Source organism: Patiria miniata, unplaced genomic scaffold, assembly GCF_015706575.1.
Source record: "Patiria miniata isolate m_02_andy unplaced genomic scaffold, ASM1570657v1 HiC_scaffold_1, whole genome shotgun sequence".
In the NCBI taxonomy this organism is placed as follows: Eukaryota; Metazoa; Echinodermata; class Asteroidea; order Valvatida; family Asterinidae; genus Patiria; species Patiria miniata.
In genome coordinates this window covers 19,546,577-19,567,046 of record NW_024037047.1, presented here as the reverse complement: position 1 = coordinate 19,567,046, position 20,470 = coordinate 19,546,577, and the positions used below count along the sequence as shown (strand labels likewise).

At 39.5% G+C, this 20,470-nt stretch overlaps 2 protein-coding genes across 3 annotated transcripts in view; both read right to left on the bottom strand.

Annotated features, from left to right (window-relative positions):
* Nucleotides 1-566: 566 nt before the first annotated feature.
* LOC119724900 overlaps nt 567-20,470 on the bottom strand; it is a 55,108-nt gene continuing 35,204 nt past the window's right edge. The window contains exons 25-32 of one of the 2 annotated variants that reach the window (XM_038196204.1): nt 20,325-20,443; nt 18,844-18,901; nt 11,435-11,493; nt 10,866-10,928; nt 8,419-8,509; nt 4,873-4,972; nt 2,638-4,041; nt 567-2,009 (exon numbers count right to left, since the gene is read on the bottom strand). In XM_038196204.1, the coding sequence (XP_038052132.1) occupies nt 1,836-2,009; nt 2,638-4,041; nt 4,873-4,972; nt 8,419-8,509; nt 10,866-10,928; nt 11,435-11,493; nt 18,844-18,901; nt 20,325-20,443 (2,068 nt within the window). In that variant the 3' untranslated portion in view covers nt 567-1,835. The remainder of the gene's footprint in view (nt 2,010-2,637; nt 4,042-4,872; nt 4,973-8,418; nt 8,510-10,865; nt 10,929-11,434; nt 11,494-18,843; nt 18,902-20,324; nt 20,444-20,470) is intronic. The other variant, XM_038196213.1, reaches the window with a different exon arrangement.
* LOC119724913 lies at nt 12,295-18,811 on the bottom strand. The gene is made up of 2 exons (XM_038196226.1): nt 13,687-18,811; nt 12,295-13,559 (listed from the first exon to the last, which is right to left on the bottom strand). Exons 1-2 carry the CDS (start codon nt 16,873-16,875, stop codon nt 13,071-13,073), a joined length of 3,678 nt encoding a protein of 1,225 aa, XP_038052154.1. The 5' UTR covers nt 16,876-18,811; the 3' UTR covers nt 12,295-13,070.

Here is a 20,470-nt window from a genome sequence, read left to right as displayed (position 1 = left end):
TCTTTTTTTCCAAGTTGGAAAGACAAATCGGATCCCAGATCTTAAGTTGAAGTACTTTTAAATTGGCGACACAGAGGTAAAGTCGTCTTTAATAAATTTGCCCAAATTTATCATGTTTATCGGCTAATGGAAAAAAACTGTGAAAGTTTCAATATAAAATGATCTATAAGCTCAAATATACAAATTTATAATTCTCTTCATTATATACAAACACATTTTATTTAAAGTTTAACATAATATTTCATTCACAGCAAGTCAAACAATATTTATACAGTACCTTGACACAACCAAATAACATAAACATTTGTGTAAAACCAGACTCTGAAATGACAAAACCCGTTTCAAGATTTCTCAGCAAAATATACTGCTTAGGCCAAAAAAAAAATAGTTCTGCTTCCGGTTTCCCTACCTACCCTATTCTGACAACCCCTTCCCTAATTGTTTTTGGGAAAAATGAGAAAAAACACCCAAAACCATCAATTTCTACCTTTTACCCTTGACTTCACGCAGACACCTCCATATGATCGTACACCAAAAAAATTTGGCAAAAAAAAAAAATTCCCTACCTACCTACCCTATTTTCAAAAGCCATGTAATTGGAAGCAGAACTTTTTTTTTTTTTGGCCTTACATGTAGGACAGGAACCAGTAGCAGTTTGATTCTTTGAAACATGAGAAAGAATACTGCTGGAATTTTAAATTTGTTTTCCACTCAAAAACGATTTACCTAAGTGGGCTCTGTTGCTTACTGGTACGTGTTGGTAAAATGTTTTTCCAAACAGTATTTTCTGCTAAAAATCTTGATCAAGTTTGTTTTTACCATAGAGCTATATTAAATTACTAGAGCGCTGACTCGTGTACAAAGTGATGCCTGCTGGGCGCATCCATGTTTGTGCACAACTATGGAAAACACAAAATTTATTAAGGCTTTAGTACGGCTTTTTGCATACATTGTATCTGCGTGTGTTTTCTATACAGGTGCGTTATCGAAGCCGATACGCACAAAACCGAAACACACAATCAGTTAATGAGCGTTTCATTTGCTCTGCGCAAACAACGCAAACGCAAGCGTTATACTTGCGCATCAACATTAAGAGTACATTATTTGAAATTCGTTCTATTTGATTTAATTAAATACTACAAACACGCACACGAATTCAAAATGCCTGTGCACAGGATGGCTTCAAAGTACATGTATCTCCGCAGGGAATGAGGAGTTAGCGCTCTGGTAATTTAATATAGAGCTATGGTTTTTACGCAAACACTGAAAGACAAGACTGAAGAAAAGAGAGAATAAAACATCTCTCTTCCGAGATCAATGAGAACCCCTTCTCAGATTGATCACACATGCTGGTTTCTGAGATTTGACTGTAGATAGAGCGAGGAAACCTTCATGCTAATGTCAAATCCTGTCACTCTAATCAAACTACCGGTACTATACAATTTGGCACATACATTGTTAAGAGATCTTACATCCCCCCTCTCCCCAACCCCTTCTCAGTTGACTAAGACTCCATTTCCTGTTGGTTAATAGAGGGCACTTTGGAGTAACTTGATACCATGAGGTAAATGAGACCGATTCCATAGCAAGGTGACAATAAGCCCAGCCCACTACACACATGGGAAACAACATAAGCCCTGCCCACTACACGCATGGGAAACAACGTGCCTTCTCCAATGCCACAGTGCACGTTCCAGCCGCGCACATCATACGCGCATGCAGGCATGTCCGACTTTTGTGCAAGCATGTTGGACATTAATGAAGGCTGCGATTGATAAAAGGATCATGAGGTGGGGCTAGTTGATCAGTCCATTCAGGATCCCAATATCGTCCAATCATTTCTTCCTTGCATATCTCATCATGGCAGCTGACTTCTGATTGCCTTGGAAACCACCTTGGAACTCCACGACGACGCTAGGCTCAGCGGTGGCATCCTCAGGTGAGAACTTGGACTCGTGCATCATGGGAGAACGGACACCTTTTGCTGAACGACGACCACTACGAGGAGGCTGGGAAAATAAAATGGACAGATTATTGAAATTAATGAACAAAATCTTTGAGGGGAAATTCTTAAAATAGATCAATTTATCTTATCCAAACAATATGAAATTTGTAATAAGAATTGGTATTAAAGGCATTAATATTAGGGTCAGTTGCATTTATCCCAAAAGTAACCGACCGAATTATTATCAAAAAGTACTGCTACTAAAAAACCTGTGAAATTATTCCGTCTAGCTTGATGTCATTTACAAAGCAGAAATGTAAGTGATTTCTAACAATCAGTCAATTGACTAATTTTTTGGAATATTGAGTTTTATGATGAAATTGTGTTTTATGATTACATTGTAAATGAAGGTGCATGGTTTTTTCATAGTTTTCTCGGAAAGTGTAACATCCAATGAACTGAAACTTCAACAGGTTAGGTTTTTAACATTTTGAGTTGTTGGAAATGGGAAATATGCAAAAAAAGCAAATGACCCTACAATGTACATGTATGCCTTTAAACAACATTATTTCTTTCACCAAATAAAGATTATTTGTTTCTGAAGCTTTTATAAGTTACACATGTACGTCTGCACAAAACTCTACACGCTGTTAATAAAGTACACTGTTGACACTTGTACACATAGATCTCACCTCACTGGTTCTACGCCCACTTTTCTCATCTCTCGGCCCAGCAGACTCCGCCCCCTCCATCACAATATGATAACTACTTCCCCCATCACATGGCCCACCCTGGTCACTGGAGGGCGCTATACCGAATCCACGCATCTGCAAAGCCAATTGCTGCACGTGGACGAACTTGCTGGTGCTTTGTGGTGAGATGACCCGGTCAGCGTAGAGGTCGTCGTCATAGCGATCCCTAGACTGGCTCCTTGGGCTCCGTGATCTCCCCTGCTTCAAATTATTCCTGCGTATTGGCTGCTGTCCCTTCATTGCCTGGTTCCCTGTAACAACAGACCTGCCAACAGGGGTTTGCGGTCTGTTAGGAAACGGCTTAACAGACATTGTAGCGTATATCGCTTCCTCGGTACCCGTCACAGGCTTGTATTTCTGCATACCATCCACGACAGGTCGAGCGCCGTTAACATTCTTCACAGATGATGTAGGCGTATAGCGGACACTACTACTGCATGATAATGGGCGGGTTACCGGCCGTCCGGCTACCGGTCGCCCAACAATACCGCTAGTCTGAACTGAGTTCCTCAGATTGGATTCTAACAATCTACCATCAGGGTTACTTGGTTCTGATCTACTAGACATGACGCTACGTTGACCGGCTGATTTGACCCTGTTTTCAAATCGTTGTCTATGCTGCTGTTCGTGAGACTGGTGTCTTGTTCTGTGATGCGCTTCATTTTCGGTTGCATTTGAACCATTGAGATTATCACGGAATGTCTTGGGTTTGCGAATCTCCTTCCAGGCTTCTGAATCTGTTTCTGTGTCACTACTCTTACCACCAATCTCATTCTTGTAATGTAGCGATATAGTGTCTCCGTTCTCTGCTCCAACCGGCGAAACCAAAACCTGTCGTTGCTGAGCTACGTCGTTAACCTCTTCCATCCCTTCAACCTTTCTCCCAGATTTATCCTCAGCATTATCGTTTCCATCTGCTGAAGTTTGCTCACCATTGTTGTTTGTGTTGGCATAATTCTGACCAACCAGACCAGCTTTCTTCAAGCTGGCAACACTCATACGATACCCTGTAAGATTCTCTGCTGGAGATCCTGTCTGCTTTGATCTGATCCCACTGCTGCCACCGTTTCCACCTTCTGGCCCCTTCTTATCATTCCTAGAGGGTGAGGTACCATTTCTCTTCCCCTGATCTGACTTGGCAGTGACCACGGATCCGGAGTAGAAATTCTGAGCCTTTTGGAAGTGATGCGAGCTCTTGGTGTTTCGTTGTTGAAGTGTGAAAGCCGAGGTGTCCGTGATTGGAGTGGCTTCCGTTGAGCAACGATGGATCTTGGATACAGTGTGTGGGGATTTAGAGGATGATACAGGGGTTGGGACACGATAACGACGGACCTCACTCTCACCCTGTCATATTTCAAAAAAAAAAATGAAAAGAACCTTGACATTAGCAAGTTTCAATACTCAGCATTCGTTATAAAAAAAAGTCAAAGAAAAATCACACTGTACATAAGACTGCTCCCTACAAAACAGAATTGGCAAATGCATTTGTTAATAAAAACAGCTAGAATGTAAGGGCCCATCTCATTTCATATCCAGGATGTGTTACGTTGCAGGATGAGTTACGTTGCAGGATGAGTTACGTTGCAGGATGAGTTACGTTGCAGGATGAGTTACGTTGCAGGATGAGTTACGTTGCAGGATGAGTTACGTTGCAGGATGAGTTACGTTGCAGGATGAGTTACGTTGCAGGATGAGTTACGTTGCAGGATGAGTTACGTTGCAGTGTAAGTTGCAGGATTCTGAACAACTTCCCTGTATAATCTTCTCGCAATGAAGTTATCAGTATTGGTGAATCAATCAGTTGCAAATGAGCATTTCCTGGGAACATGTCAGGGACAAATGCAGAGCTTCTTAAGAACGAAGTGAATGATTCTACCCACAACTTGTCTGGAACTTGTTTATGTGTCGGATATGAATGGAGATGGGCCCTAACGCATGTGCTACTGAAAATCCTCACAATTTTATAAGACACACGTTTGCTTGGGAAGGGTTCGAACCCACAACCTCCTTCTTGCTAGTGCAGATGTCAATTTCTTTATTTTTAAACATGACTTATGAGAAAAGAGGGCCATTTCTCAAACCCAGGCTTTCTCTCAGTCTCGGGTTCAGGCATGAAGTTTGGCAATAGAGCCAAGGTCAGGATTTGAGAAACATCTGAGATTGAATCTGCCTAACCTTTGAGCCCCTGGTTAGATTTTGGGTTTCCATTGCGTTGGGAGTTGCGGTCCCTTGATTGGAGCGGTGACTCTCCGAGTTGACCTGGGCTGAGTTGGCACTACAGGAAAACAACAAAATGTTTACTTTGGTCCAGAAAACTACACATTCTTAATATTTGGAGGGGTTTGATATGATAGAAACCATCAAGATATACAGCATTATTTGTGAGTTGGAGTGCCAAATGTAAGTGGTTAAATCACAATGAAAAGCATTCAATGTGTTTTGAATATTAGCTTATCATCATCAGTTGAAATATAAGTGTGATTAAAAACCAACAAAGTTAAGATTGGATGAATTTGGTTTAGCAAAGTAAACTTAACTGAACTCATAAACAAATGGAGTTTTCTGAACTTCCATTTCAGCGTTTCAGAAATATTAATGAAACATATTGAGTGCCTGCTGTGAAAATTAAAGTGTACAAAAAAATGGAGAAGTTTGCACACTACATGTATATCAAATTGGAAGACAGTTGTTCACAGTTTGCAAATGATCCATGAAACATGGGAAACTCTATCCTCATTTGTCAGCTGAAAAACATCTGTTTTATTTGTTCTTTTATTGAAATGATTGTTCAATTGATCAAGTGTTGTTAATATTTTCACTCCACTGCACGTCAAAGAAAGTGGACCGGTTAGTTACCAGGAATCAGAATTGTTAATGTAAGAAAACAAGAAATCAACATCAACAAAACTCAGGAAATAATGAATAGGATCAAAAACAAGATTTGGTTGTAAACACACAAAGACGGTAACTAACTCCTTCAAAACACAAACAACAAAGACAGAGCAACAATTTAAAAATGTCATTTAAAATGACAGATTGACCACTCACATTTGAGGCAGAATAAATATAAAATCTTTGATATAATATGACTGTATTGAACATGTTGAAGGAAAGAGTGTAGATTCTGCCGAAATGATGTTCATCATGTTTACTGAACAATTTGTGATGCAGTGTAGATTCCTTAATGGCGTTAAATAACCCTCCTATGCAGAAATACATTCTGTGCAAAGTTGTCCTTTCAGTCAAAGTCAATCAAGTGACTTCAACAAGTTTAACAGTAAAGAGCTCCGATCCCAGCCCACGAAAGCAGGATTGACTGGCTGGGACTGTTTATGCAACTTGATACAGCTATGCTTTGACTGTAGGTGATTGATAACTGTGCCTACAACTTGTTTACTTTTGTCTGTTAACTGAATTTGACTAGTCACAGTGCTTGCTTAAAATATGGTCTGACAGTTGGTGACTAGCCTGTGTAAAAGGCATGGCAGGGGAAGAGGATTGATTTTTTTGACTGTCTGTGACTGTTCAGCAAGCAGGCGGGTTAAAATGAATATCGAATGATAGGTGCAACAACACCAACATCAATGTGCAACTGTGAAATAATACATATATATAAATATGACATTTAAAAGAAAATATACTGTGTGAGTGTTGCGCCCCAACTAGACCATATTGGACCCAACTGAAAATGGGACCGTACGTTCCCAGTGTTCAAGTTGGAACACCTTAGTTGAGAACGTCTCATCTTAAGTTGGGACGATGATCTAGATGAGGTGTTGACATTAGTCATTTAATGACATATTGAAAGATGTGCATACATGTACATGTCTGAAAATAAAGAGCACAATTCAAATATTCAAACATTCAAAAATTGAAATCTTCAAATCTTCAAATAAATCTAAGGAACTGCAACAGCCAACAGCTTGGTAAAGCACGTACACAATGTTCATATGGTTCTGGGTTCACATACATCTTATTCATCCCACAAATAACAGTATTGACAATACACCAGTTCACATTTAAAGACAATTCGGGCGATTCACAATGCAGTGCGCCACCAAGAGTTTGCCACAGAGAGTTCATTTTTCCCAGTGCATTGTTGGAGATGGTCGACAAATTCGCAGCGCGGGACATTTAAAATTGTTCGTTTTTCCGGTAAGTAGTTTTGTAAGCGTATGATTCGAGTATATGTTTGCCCTTTTCTTTTCTTTTTATCAATATGGTGTTTTTTGTAAGGCGGCAGAACGCTATGCCCCAGTCTATAACAAATAAGCTCAAGTTGTCTACTGACACTCATTCAAATGGGCCATGTTTTGTCGACCGTAAACTTGAAAAATGGATTCTCTATGGCAAACTCTTGGTGGCGCACTGCATTGTGAATCGCCCGAATTACAGAGGATTTTACAGTGATGATACCAGCTTACTGTGCTAATAGACCATTCCAATTAGCCTTGCCCTATGGTGTTTTGACCAATGACCATGACCAACGCGTCCACATGTCTGATATGGGTGCACTTGCATATGGCGCATGCAATGTGGCATTGGAGAGGCACACATGTTGTTCCTATGTGTGCAGTGGGCGGGGCTTACTGTGTGTCTGTATGGATTGCTCTTCTTAGCAATTTGCTTCAATCTCCACCTGTTCTTATCAATTCACAGATAATTTAAACTGCAAATTTCTTGAATATAAAACAATCTTTCAAACAGAGATTTGTCTACAAAGAAACAGTGAGTCCTTTGAAAAAATAAATAGCGCTAAAAAGGTGCTATCTATAAAACATCACAGGAAAGTCTAATGTTTTACACTACCACACACAACTTGCATACAAGCAAAATCTTGTTACTGCTATACTACACTCCATTTATGGAGAAAATGGGTGGGATTATGCAAATTAGTAGGCGGAGCAATCACAGTTTTCAATGAGTGAGTGTGTTGTCCTTCTGTTATGATGCATGCATGTGAAACGGTGGGGTAACAAAATAGTGTAGATAATCATGTGAATTTATGTTGAAGTAGCCAATTTGCACTAATCCTGCTTTCTTCAAAGATAACACACAACACTTCATTTCAAACATTTTTCAAAGAGAAAAAAAAATTAAAGGAACTGAGCCTCCTTCTAATCATCCTTGCATGCTTTGGTGGCTTTTTAAAAAATGAACTCAGAAGGAAAATGAGATTAAATTCTGACTGCAGAATTGACAATTTTGAAATGAAACAGGATGCGTGTGCAAACTGGCTTTACTTTACAATGATGGAGGACACATAACCCTGGTACATTGCGAGACACAGCAAGGGTCTACGATATGCGAGCAGATTCGGCAATGAATTATGCAAAACGAGACTGCGTCTTGACCGCGAGATTCTGACCATTCAGCAGCGCCTTCTATTGCTGCATGGGGTCTTAAACCGATTGTATTATAAACATGGTAACCAAATTGACCAATCAATAGCTTAGTCCACATTTCTGATTGAAATGACGTCACAGTTTCTAAAATCAACTCGCGCACGGGGTCACATACAATTGGCATGCTAGGATATATCAGACATTCGTCATGTGGCTCTGCACACGTGAACGTCTCATACTCAGACTAGATTCTGATGATTGGCTGTTCTGCATCACATGTACTTGTACCAGAGTCATAGCGCCCTCTACTGTCATCTGATTTCAACGTTATTAACGCGGTGACAATCGCTAGACAGAAAGTGACAACTAGAATTACCTAGAGCCTCTAGCAGTCTCTGAGAGGAGACTGGAGGCACTGGATGAAGCTACAGGTGGATGGGTTGGGTCTATCACACTGCCTGAGGAGCCTGTTATGTGATCAATGGCAATGGTAAGACATGACAGCTAGAGATAACAAGATAACAAGCCTTGTTTCCATATCGACATGAAACGCAGAGAGCTATGCAAACAAGACCCAAACAGCAACCAGACATATCATCATGATTATATAAGATTTGAGGCTTTGCATGGTGGGATATCGGTATCGTTTCGGTTTGCGGCAACACCATGTGGTAATAACTACTGCTTAGAAAATATTAGTTCTGAGAAGAACTTGTCCTGCTTATTATCAACTTTGCTAAGTAGTTTTTTGTTCTGTTAAGAACAGTCCTGCTGTAAGTTCTAAACGAACTTGTCTTTGGTCTCAATGTTTCGACTAGCCTGCTCTAGTCATCGTCAGGAGACTGTTCTTAACAGAACAAAAACTACTTAGCAAAGTTGATAATAAGCAGGACAAGTTCTTCTCAGAACTAATATCTTCTAAGCAGTAGTTATTACCACATGGTGTTACCGCAAACCGAAACGATCATGATCATAGTTACATTTCATCCGTAAATGTCACCGACAATCCAGACATCTATCTCGATGTCTGGCAGACGATCGGCAAAGTTGAACTCGACGGTTTTGCATACTGTCTGCACAGTCTGCGTATTTTTTTAACGTCGATATGGAAACCAGGCTTTAAAGGCATATAGGATCATTTGCATTAATCACAAAGTAACTGACTAAATCACTACTAAACAGCTTACTTGGATTAAAGATCATACTGATACTAAACACACCATGAAATTATTTTGTCTACCTTGCTGTCATTTAGAAGAAATCAAGAAATGTAGGTGATTTCCAACGATCAGTCAATTCAATGATTTTTGGAACTAGAGTGTTATGGACGACATTGTGTTTTGTGATCAAAAGGTTGTGCATGGTTTTCTCGAAAAGTGTAATATCCACTGAGCTGAAACTTCAACAGTTTAGCTTTTAACAAACAAAAATGCATGAAATGCAAATAATCCTATATTCCTTAAACCCTTCATTGTATAAGTTCTCAATAACTTCTACTGAACAAAATTTTACAATAAATTGTCCAACTAGATCACCAACCTATACCTGCAAAAAAACCTATTAACTGATAAAGGGAATAAACTTTCAGGCATTGGTTACTTTTCTCTCTGAGCTTTGCTAGTTATAAACTACTTGCCGATGCCATGCTACATGGCTATTGCCTAACTCCTTGCAAGCAATCTTTTTGAACTTTGCTCTGACAACATGAAGTTGACAGAAATGGAAGCATTATTATTTTTCTTCAGCAAGCATGCTCTGGGCAAGTATTAGCTTTGGTCCAAGACGGTAGTGATGGACACAGCGGAACGTGCATAGTGGGCCCTCTAACGACACAATAATTAGACCAGCGCACCTGCTCACACTAACGTCTTGGGAATTTCGTAGTAGCAGTTTAACTCTTTTTTTATTTTCTCCCTAGGCTTTCCTAGGGAACCAATCAACGATCATGAAATGGTTTTAAAGTCAGTCGTCCGCTGCGCGCACTGCGTGATGGCTGTAAATATACGAGCTATGTGCAGAAATTCAACTGTGAAGTTTGGTGATCAAGCATCGCTAATTAGATATGTAACTCAGTTATACCTGCGTGTGCCAACTGGTATCAAATTGAAAGCCACCGTTTTGTTCGACGATATTAATATTTACACCAACGATCAATTTACATAAAACTGCCACGCCTCCATTCCTGCGAAATTCCCAAGATGTTAGCGAGAGAAAGTCAAGAACAGATGTGCGTGGGCGCTCTACAACAATAACTAAAATCACTATTGATGACTGATGTGTTGGCCCAAGACTACGTACGAATTAGTGCGGGAAAGCTTTGCAGGGCAGGAAACAGTGTTTATAAACACATTACTGCACATCTTTCTTCTGAACAGGGTAGATTTGTCCTAAACCTTTCAATAAAGTGTCAGTTTCATATCCCTAACACATTTAGTGAATTTTTTCTCTATATGATTTATTTGCAACTGTAATTTTTGGGTGTGAAATATTTCCCACATTATGAACACTTCAAAAACCTTGACTTTTACGACATCATGTTCAACCAATCAAAGAAATAAGTTTGAGAACACTTCAACAATTAATGAAGCTCTTAAATTTCATGGAAATCATTTCACAATTCACACCAACACTTCAAAAATCTAAAACCCTTGCAAAAAAAGAAGAAATAAAATTTTGAAATTTTTGAATTTGTACAAAAATGACACACACAACAGAACCAAAATACCCTTAACCATGTAACCAGTGCACAATGGGTGCTTAAACCAATAACCTGGGTTTGTGCAAATCGGTGCAGAATTAACCGGGGTTAAACAGCCTACTAACCTGGTTTATCATCTTCATGGTTTAGTTTTTTCTTGGTTACAAATGAACTATAGTGGGATCCCGCTACCGTTGCATGAAATGAAATTTGAAATAATTACGTTGAACAAACTGTAACTTGTCGTCTAGTGTCATCTTACACAATAATGATAATGTGGTGCTTATATAACGCTTTATACCAAAGGTCTCAAAGCGCTTCACAATTATTACCCTTGTTCATCAGGCCATGAGACCAGTTTTTGCAGCAGCTCGAGATCAGCGCAATCTGGTCTCTACCTTCACAGGTACCCATTTATACTCCTAGGTGGAGAGAGGCAATTGAAGTAAAGTGTCTTGCCCAAGAACACAAGCACCATGTCCCCGTCAGGGTTCAAACCCACGTACCACGGCACATGAGTCAAACACCGTAACCATTGCACCACAGCGCTCCACATAAAATGAATTGATGCAAGAGTTTAATTTCATAAATCATTTGTAATAATCAATAAATGAAACAATCAATTGATCAATGATTCATCAATCAATAATGGATGGATTGGCCAATCATGTTGAAGTGGTTGAGTGTGTCTTACCTTGTGCACTGTGCTTTGATGAGGGTCTGTCATGGCCAAGTAGACTTCCATATGAATGCCTGAAAATTCAATCAAAGGATTAAAGATATAGTCCATCATTTGTAATTTGTGCATTTTGTTCGTTTGAAGCAACAAAAGTGCTCAAAATCTAAAGAAGGGTGCTGAACAACTAACCTGATGAAGTTTCAGCTCAGCTTCAGCTGTATATTCCGGAAAAAACAGCATTCTAGGATCTCATTTTCAAATCAAAAGTTGCTGAATCATGTTTTGAATTTGGCCTGAATTCAGCGTACGGGACATGTTCTCACTGAGTCGATTGCAGCTACGCGATGTCGCGCACTGATCCGAAGCCAATGCTTGCGCGCGCTGCGCCGAATAACAAAACGAACTACTAATTTAAATTTCCTACGGTGCATCTTAAGAAGCACCGTTGGAAAGGCCTTCAATCGTTGATTACTTCAAAATGACAGCTTGTCAGAAAGAATAATTTCACAGGGAGTTTAGTCCCCTTACTATCTTTCAACCAAGTATGTTTTTCAACAATAATACGCCAGTTACTTTTGGGATAGCTGCAAATGATGGACTATAGCTTTAAGAAAAGAAAATTCCCAATAACGTTGCATAGCAAGCACATTCATCAATGCGAATTATAAACTTGGATCTGTTTTAGTGTAGCCGTGTAGAACTGCTGTTGCTTATTCAAGTTGGGTAGTAAAAGCTTCCGCCAGCTAAAACTTTATCATCTTAAGTTTGTTTTATGAATTGATCACCTTCAAAAGAGTATTTTTTACTATTCTATTTTTTTAGTCTGAGATGAATCCATGCAGGAAACACTCCCAAATCCCGACTATAAATAGGGGGGACACACTATTTTTTAAACATTCCCAGAAAATGCTGGGAATTACTTTATTTGAAAGAGTAAGATAAAAAAATAAGAATGCAATTTAAATCGTTCAAATCGGTTGAAGCGTTTTCGAAATATGCTCAATCAAACTGTCAAGAAAAGCGTGGTTTTTCATGCGAAATTGGGTGAAAACGATGATTTTGAAGATTTTGCGTTTTCAAAGGCATATATATGTAACAATTAGTGCCTTAAAATGTCCAATATTAAGTGTATGTAAAGTATTTGATACATAAATCAAGAAAATAAAGCAGAAAGTATGTGTTTAATATTATTTTTTTAAATTTGATCCTTCAAAATGACTACTTTGTGTCAAATTGAGCCTCCGGCAAAATGGGTCGTCAGGAAATTTGGCTATGTCGAGCTCATTAAATATGCGTATGACTCATAACTCCCTCTACGTACCAGATATTTAAAAAAATGTGTGTCATATAGGGGTTTTGGGGGGTGCTGAACACAATAAAATCATCAGTTTTACACTCAGATGAGCAGAAATGTGTGTTTTGGTAATATGGTAAGTAATTTATAACTAATTTGCATATTGACATGTTACCAAAGTTTGATAGATCATATCAAAATAAAATTGTTTGTCATAATCATCCATGCTACCAATCACAAGTACTGTCATGTTACATTTCATAATAAAGATATCCATCACAAGTTAAATGTACATGTCTTTGTGCTGACCTTTGACTGAGTTTCATTTTGTTGTCCAGTTGAATCAGTTGCACAAAATTACGACGAGTTACTAAATGCAGCAAATTCCTGGTTCATCTTGTTAATGTCAATATTCAGCTGGTGGAATCTGAGGTTACTACATGGGAACATGTCCACATTATAAGCCAATACCTGACTGGTATGAGTAGTCTGAATGTCAGAGTCTGGTGGCCATACAAAAATGTTATCCTTATTTTTTGAACGTACAAAATATTTAACAATGGCCATCTCATCGCTTATCACTGAGCTCACTATGCCTGGAAACCAGTTTCCATATACTGTCCACGCTGCAATGATGTAGTCTCCACGCTTCCAACATGTCATTTTGGCTTTCTTCTTGGGTGGTTCAGTGTCGTCGTCATCTTCAGAGTCCGAAGCGGAAGTGTCATCTTCAGAGTCCGAAGTGGCCGTGTCATCTTCAGAGTCCGAAGTGGCAGTGTCCTCTTCTGAGTCAGACGTTTGATCTTCACACTCTGAGTCGGATGATTTTGGGGCTAGCTCCTTCAACTGTCCAGATATAAAAATAATAAAAATAATTTATTCTTATATAGCGCATTACATCATTGACACAATCTCAATGCGCTTTACAAAGTTAATAAAATAAATGTCTTAAAAAGCTCTTTCAAACTTTTACCTTGTGGGCAACATCCACAGAGCTGTCCTCTGCTGAAGAATTATCCAAAATGGATGTTTTCAATTGTTCCAAGTTCAAGGATTGGACTGTTGATGCTTGTTGTAGCACTTCCGCGTCTAATACCTTGCTTTTTTCACCAATGAGGTCGAGCAGCTTGCTAGTGTCATCTTGAATGTTTTCTATTGTCTTGTTGCCAATAGTGGCCAGTGATTTGTCCTCTCTTCTCAGTTTAGTGATAACTCTTCTATACTTATGTTTTATGTACTGCATCAGGATGTTGAGACCTTGGCGTTTGGCTGTCTTAGCTTGAAATTGACTTGCAAATTTGGAGACGTCGTCAGGTGTTTTGCATTCACCCCCATGGTCATTGATGAATTTGACATGAGACTGGACTAATTCTGTTTTCTTTGCTTTCTTCCTTTCATGGTCCCTCTGTTTGGCAAGCATGTGTTCTTGCTGGGATATCTTGTTCTCTTGAGCACGGGCATGGTAAATTCCCTGAACTTTCTTGCGCAAGCGTCTACCTTGTCTGATGACTTTCGTGTACTTTAAAGGCTCAGCCTTCCGTAGATGGTCTAGGTACTTGTCGGTGTAGTTAAGTGAAAACATCGCAGTGCCCTCAATGTTTACATCCAATTGCGTAGGTTTGGTTTCCTTGACATGGGCCCAATATGCAAAGTCATTTTCTCCCCTCTTGTTCGTCTTCATGGTGTGTTGTGTTTCTTCTCGGATATGTTGAGGTATGTTGCCACTGTACTGCCCTTCCAATTGGTCTACAAATCGCCTCTTGAGTAAGATCATCATCTCTGCAGCCATAACTTCTAATGCCTCCTTGGTAATGGTGTCCACTTGTTCACCTTGATTGGCATATAACTCCATGAAAACTTCGTCCTTAACAGGTTCCAATATCTCACCATCAGCAAGAACGAAAATTGGTGGAAAATCCGCACTCAACAGTGGACTTGCATCAGACTTCCAACTATCCAGACGCTGGTACAGGTTTTGGATATGAGGTCCAAAATCCAAAATCTGCACATTACGATGCTCGCAGAGTAGCCAATATGGCTCGGTTAGCTGCTTGTGCAAGATTCCAAGTGCACGGAGACCTGCAAGCAAAGGTAGTGATTTTGAGTCGTCCAGAACTGCTTTGAGAAGATTGTTTGTTGAACAGTCAATAAATCCCTCACCTAATGCGTCGACAATGTGTAGTCGGTGGTAGTACACTCCGGCAGCTCGATCGAAGAGGCAATTAAATCTGTTTGCCCGGAAAGACGCCATCTTCATTAACTTAATATTGTGGATTTCTCGGTATGTTTTGAAGCGGCCAATTGCGTTTGCTTGTTGATTTCCGCCAGGAGCCAGTGCTTCACATGCTGTCCTTGCTAATCGCTGGGTAGCAGAACTTCCTGGCTGGTATCTGTAAGAGCCATCGGTATTTTGTAGATCAGGGTTTGCCTCAGCACCAAGACGCCCAAATTTAGGGGCCCATACAGTTTCTTCCAGTTGTTTGAGGCCTTTGTCGCAGTATGTTGCCATACCTATCAATATATGCAAATTACAATAGAAGTGGTTCATTGTTAGAATTTGCACTTGTATTTCCTCCCCAAGTTCATCCCATCCATTCATCATTGCTGGTACCACCTCACTTCTGTAAGCTTCCAGTTTGGCGTTGAAGGACTTTTGTGTAGCTGCTTGGTCTCCCATTGTATTCTTTATTTTAGACAACAGTTTTACTTCTTCTTTCTTACATTCCTCACTCGTTTCCTCAGACTCCTGAGTTACTATCACCAATTTCTCCAAGTTGAACAAAAGGGCGCTAAGCTGAGTGTCAGCATCCCCTTTACCTACTTCTGTGATGCCCATGGTTCTGGTTTTGCCTGGCCCGACTGTCACTTCAAAGTCTACAACTTTAACGCCATCTCTGGTGGTTCCATCACTGTGTATTGTTGCATTGACGCACTCTTTCATTTCGTTGGCTACTTGTATTGTAGAGATGACATTGGCCTCTGATGGTATTGTCTTCCTGAAAGTAGCTTTTGGCAAATCACTCTCTGAGATGTCATAATGCGCAATGGTTCGGAGAACAGCAACAGCAACTTTTGATAGTTTTTTTGACGATACACCAAGGCTTGCCAAGCGCATGTAGCAATCATGGACATCATCCGAATATGCACACGTCTTTCCACTTCGACCCCCTTCCTTCAGTACTGGCTTATTCTTTTCTCTCAGGTGATCAATTTCCAGTTCTTTCTCAAAATGTTTTATTTGCAGAGTTGCAAAATCTTGCTTAAGTTGCAGATATTTGTCGTTCAACTTATTGTAATCTTCTAAAGTGATGACCTCTGACAGCTTGTCATGAAGACTTTTAGACTTATTTACAAAGTACCGTCTGGATAGGCAAGATCTAGTTTGGTCATCCAATTTCTTTTCCAACCTTTTCTTTGTCTTTGTCAGCTCTCCTTGAAGTCTGGCTTTGCTGTCCTTCTGCTGTTTTTCTAGCTTCTGTATGGTATTCATCATTGTTGATTCTCTCCTCTCAACATTCCGGGGTTTATATCGACTTTCGCTATTATCGAGTTCCCGCTTTCTTTTCTTCAGTTCTTTCTTGACTTTATTAGTGGCAGCTGTCTGTTTTGTTTGACTGCTGATAATAGCAGATTGTGCGTTTCTGTCTTTACAGGCCTTAGTTAACTGCTTAGTTGTGTTTTCCAATTCTTTGTGTTTAGCGTTTACCTCCAGTTGAAGTTTCCTGTTTTTCTGTTTGGTTCTCATCAGGTCTGCCTTGTATTGTTGGAGCATTTTGTTATCACCTGTAGCTACACACACATTTGTTTTAGAGGGGACAAACAATGTCTGTGTCATTTCTATCAGAATCTCTTTTTTCTTCTTGTGGTCGGCATCTTGCTTTTTCCTTTTTATGGCTTGTATTGTTGAGAGAATGGATTTGTTATTGACTGAAGAGATTTGCTTGTGACCAAGTAGATTTCCTAACCAGGAGAGTAGGTCTTTTCCAGATCGACCCTGCTTGCTTCTGTACAGCTCTAACTCGTACACCATCATCTCGGTAATATCTTTTGGTGGAACTTGCTCTTTTTCCAAACAATTTGTGTATACAGCAGCTGCCTCACATTCATCCCCTATGATGGTTGCATCCTTCGGGTATAATTGATGAGCCACTGTGTGAATCATTGATGCAACATCATTATCATTCTGGCAAGCATCACAAAGTCGCTTTGCTGTATTTGTAAGTGATGTCAATCTGGTTGGTATTATGGCTGCTGGATCAAGGATGTGTAGACACTCAGGTAAGGCACGCGTAATGGTCCATCCACGAGTACGAATACCAGCATCAAGGATATACACCCATGCGTAAGTAATTTGGAAATCGCTTCCAAGTGAATCTGGATTAAGAAAAAAAATACAAGAACTCACAAGTAGAACAATTGTTTTTATTGTTGAATAATTTAATTTCAATAAAGATTAAAAGATGACTTGCGTCATTGTGGGATGCAAAGATATTGAAAAAAACTAAGTGACAATATAAAATGTTATTTTGTTTTGGAAGGTTTTCACAATCACATAATAATACTAATTATGAGTTGCATTTCACTTTATTTTGGCATCAGTGGTTGGCATGTTTTCATTCACCCTAGACCTAGGCTAGTGTAGTAGCCTAAAGCCTACTTTTATTTTAAAAAAATATATAAAAAACCTGTCAAAACAAGTTTTTAAATGTAATAATTGGGATTTAACTTTTTGGACTCAGCCAATAGGTAAAATAGGGGTGACGACCTTGCAAAAGAAAAAAAACACAAGTAGACAATATGGAAAATATGCAGAAAATGTGCAACACTATTATAAATTGTAATATTATGGAACAAATTTCCTAAAACTAAATATTTTCTGATGGAAAGTGCAGACAATATCAATAATATTTCATTAGTTTTACAATGCACATTCGTTTTTCACACCTATACTAAAAATGGTATCGCCCCAAAAAAAAGCGGATGACGAGCTGTGTGTAACACTAAAATCGTGGTTGAGACGAGTGAAAGTGTACCATGCCGAACCATGAACTTGAAGGGCAAAATGTACAACATTTGATGTTTTTGTCATGCTTTATATTTATAAATCTGGTATTATTATCCTATCACAATACTTTAGGAAGTTTGATAATGAGAAATAAGCCATCCGAACAAATATTGGGACAGCTTTTCATACTTTCCATTTTCGCATCGGGATTCCCAGTGAATTCATACTAACGTTCAGTACATGACGATTTTAATCACTTTAAATTATACTTTTCTCCTGATATTTGTATAAAATAAAAGACTGAATAATTACCTGGTCGTAGATTTCTCAAAAAGAGACACTCGGTTTCCTTTTGCGATGTCCCCGCAGCTCTATAAATTGAATCTAGTAACACGAATTTGCGCAAATCATCGCGCACGAAATGAGACGCCATTTCTGTCACAACGCACAACGTTGCCAGGCTCACTGCATATAGTTCGTTCACCCTGTTTTCCGACCACGTGCAAAGCGTTGTGAGAAATCGATCCAAATAGAAATTATTTAATGAAAACTTGCTCTTTAAAATGATACCAAAATCATAATATCTGAATTAATTATTATTTACTTTATTTACGAATGAATATTTGTTTTATTTGTAACCTATGAACCAAAAGTCGGATTGTAATTATTGAAAGACCTAGTGACCCCTTGAATTATTATCTGGAAACGCAGCAGAGCCGGGAAGTGTAGCGCCCTCTCGCACTGAGTCGGCCGGGCGCTTGAAAACAGGCTTTACAATATTTTGTTCGGCGGATCGGAGTTGTCTGTGGAGCCTGAGCGTATACTGTTGCACAGTGAATCGCGGAAGCATGGAAATCACGCATTTTATACAAAACTTGCGACTCTCTGTTCAGAGATCTAATACACCCAGATAAACCATCCTTTGAAGTCATTTAGGTTAGTATTTGAGGAACTGAAATCCAAAAGGAAATTATTCTGGGACGACATTTTCATACGTAATTTTTTGTTTTTAAGTTGGTACTAATTCAACGCGAAGCTATTCGGACCATACGATATATGCATGACTGTATAGAACACTCGTTGTGACCTCCCTACTATAGACCCACAAAAAATGTTCATACTGACCCATCATAAACGGCAAAGCTGGTGGCTGATGGACTTCTACCGCTTCTACTTGATGCTCCTAGAAGAAACACAAAAAAAACTAAGTTATTAAAAACTCATGGTGGCTTGCTAGCTCAATGAGAACACAGGCCATTTAGTTGAAAATATGCAACTAGTGATGTCCAAAGTCGCTCTGTCGTCCTGTTGAGCCTAAAACTTTTTATAAATTGATTCATTCGGGCGATTCACAATGCAGAGCGTCACCAATAGTTTGCCAGATGGTCGACAAATGCGCAGCGCGGGACATTTGAAATTGTTCAGTTTTTTTTCGGTCAGTAGTTTCATAAGCGTATGATTGGAGTATATGTTTGTCCTTTTCTTTTCTTTGTATCAATATGGGGATTTTTGGTAAGGCGGCAGAACGCTATGACCCAATCTATAACAAAATAGCTCAAGTGTCTACTGACACTCATTCAAATGGGCCATATTTTGTCGACCGTAAATTTGAAAAGTTGACTCTCCATGGCAAACTCTTGGTGGCGCACAGCATTGTGAATTGCCCAAATTCATTAGACAAGCAGCTACATGTATTCCAGTCTAGTCACACTACAGGTACAGTGGAACGTCGCCATACCAAACATTCGGCTATACCAAACATCATCTTTGGCTCCAAATTTTTGTGTACAAAACGTACTGAACATTGTTGTGGCAAAATGTCAACAGCAGAGCGACAAGTGGCAATTACTTCCCCAAGGAATAGAAGGGAAAAGCCACCAATGTACATTTGTCAGCTCATTAGAAACTGTGTAATTACATGGTTCAATAGTCACACATGTTCAAAGTCGTCTTTCAGTAACTACCAGGGCGTAAAGGGTGAAGTTCTGCTTTATACAGAATTGAAAAGATGAATGGGCATGTTAGGCGACTCCGCGCGTGGTTTGTAAATGTAAATAACAATGGTAAAAAAAGGGCGCCACTAACATTTTAAAATCGCTATACGGAACGATCCCTATTACAAACAATTTCTGTGGACACCACAATGTTGGTTATAGCGGCGTTCCACTGTACCTACATTTCTTGGTGATTTCCTGAGGTACTCTGTTAATACAAAGTTAGCCTTCAGACTTCAAAAAAAGATCAATTTGATTGTACAAGTAGCTACATCACTCTAGTTACACTACCTACCACTCTCAGTGATGTCTGAGATACTCGGTTGTCCTAGTGAGCCTTCAGAGTGTCCACATAGCGATCACTTTGATTGTACAAGCAGCTATTTTTTCTTTTTTAAATAAGATGGCATTTGCGGTTGGAAGATGTAAATTTTAAATTGGGTTTTTGCCCTTGGTTGACGATTGTTGCTTCAGAGCTTGCGAGCAACATTGAGTGGCGAGATGCCTGCACTAGTAAGCAGGAGGTCGTGGGCTCGAGTCCCACCCGAGTAAGCTTGTGAGTTTTTCTCATATTTACAAGCTGCTTTAATAGTCTAGTTACACTATACCCACCTCTCTTGGAGGAGTTACTCTGTTGTCCCGTTGATCCTTCAGACTGTTCATCAAACGGCGATGGATGCGTCTTAATGGGACTCGCTGAACCTGCTCTTGCCTTCTTACCCGTCTGAGGTCTGATGAGTCATAAACATAAATCACAG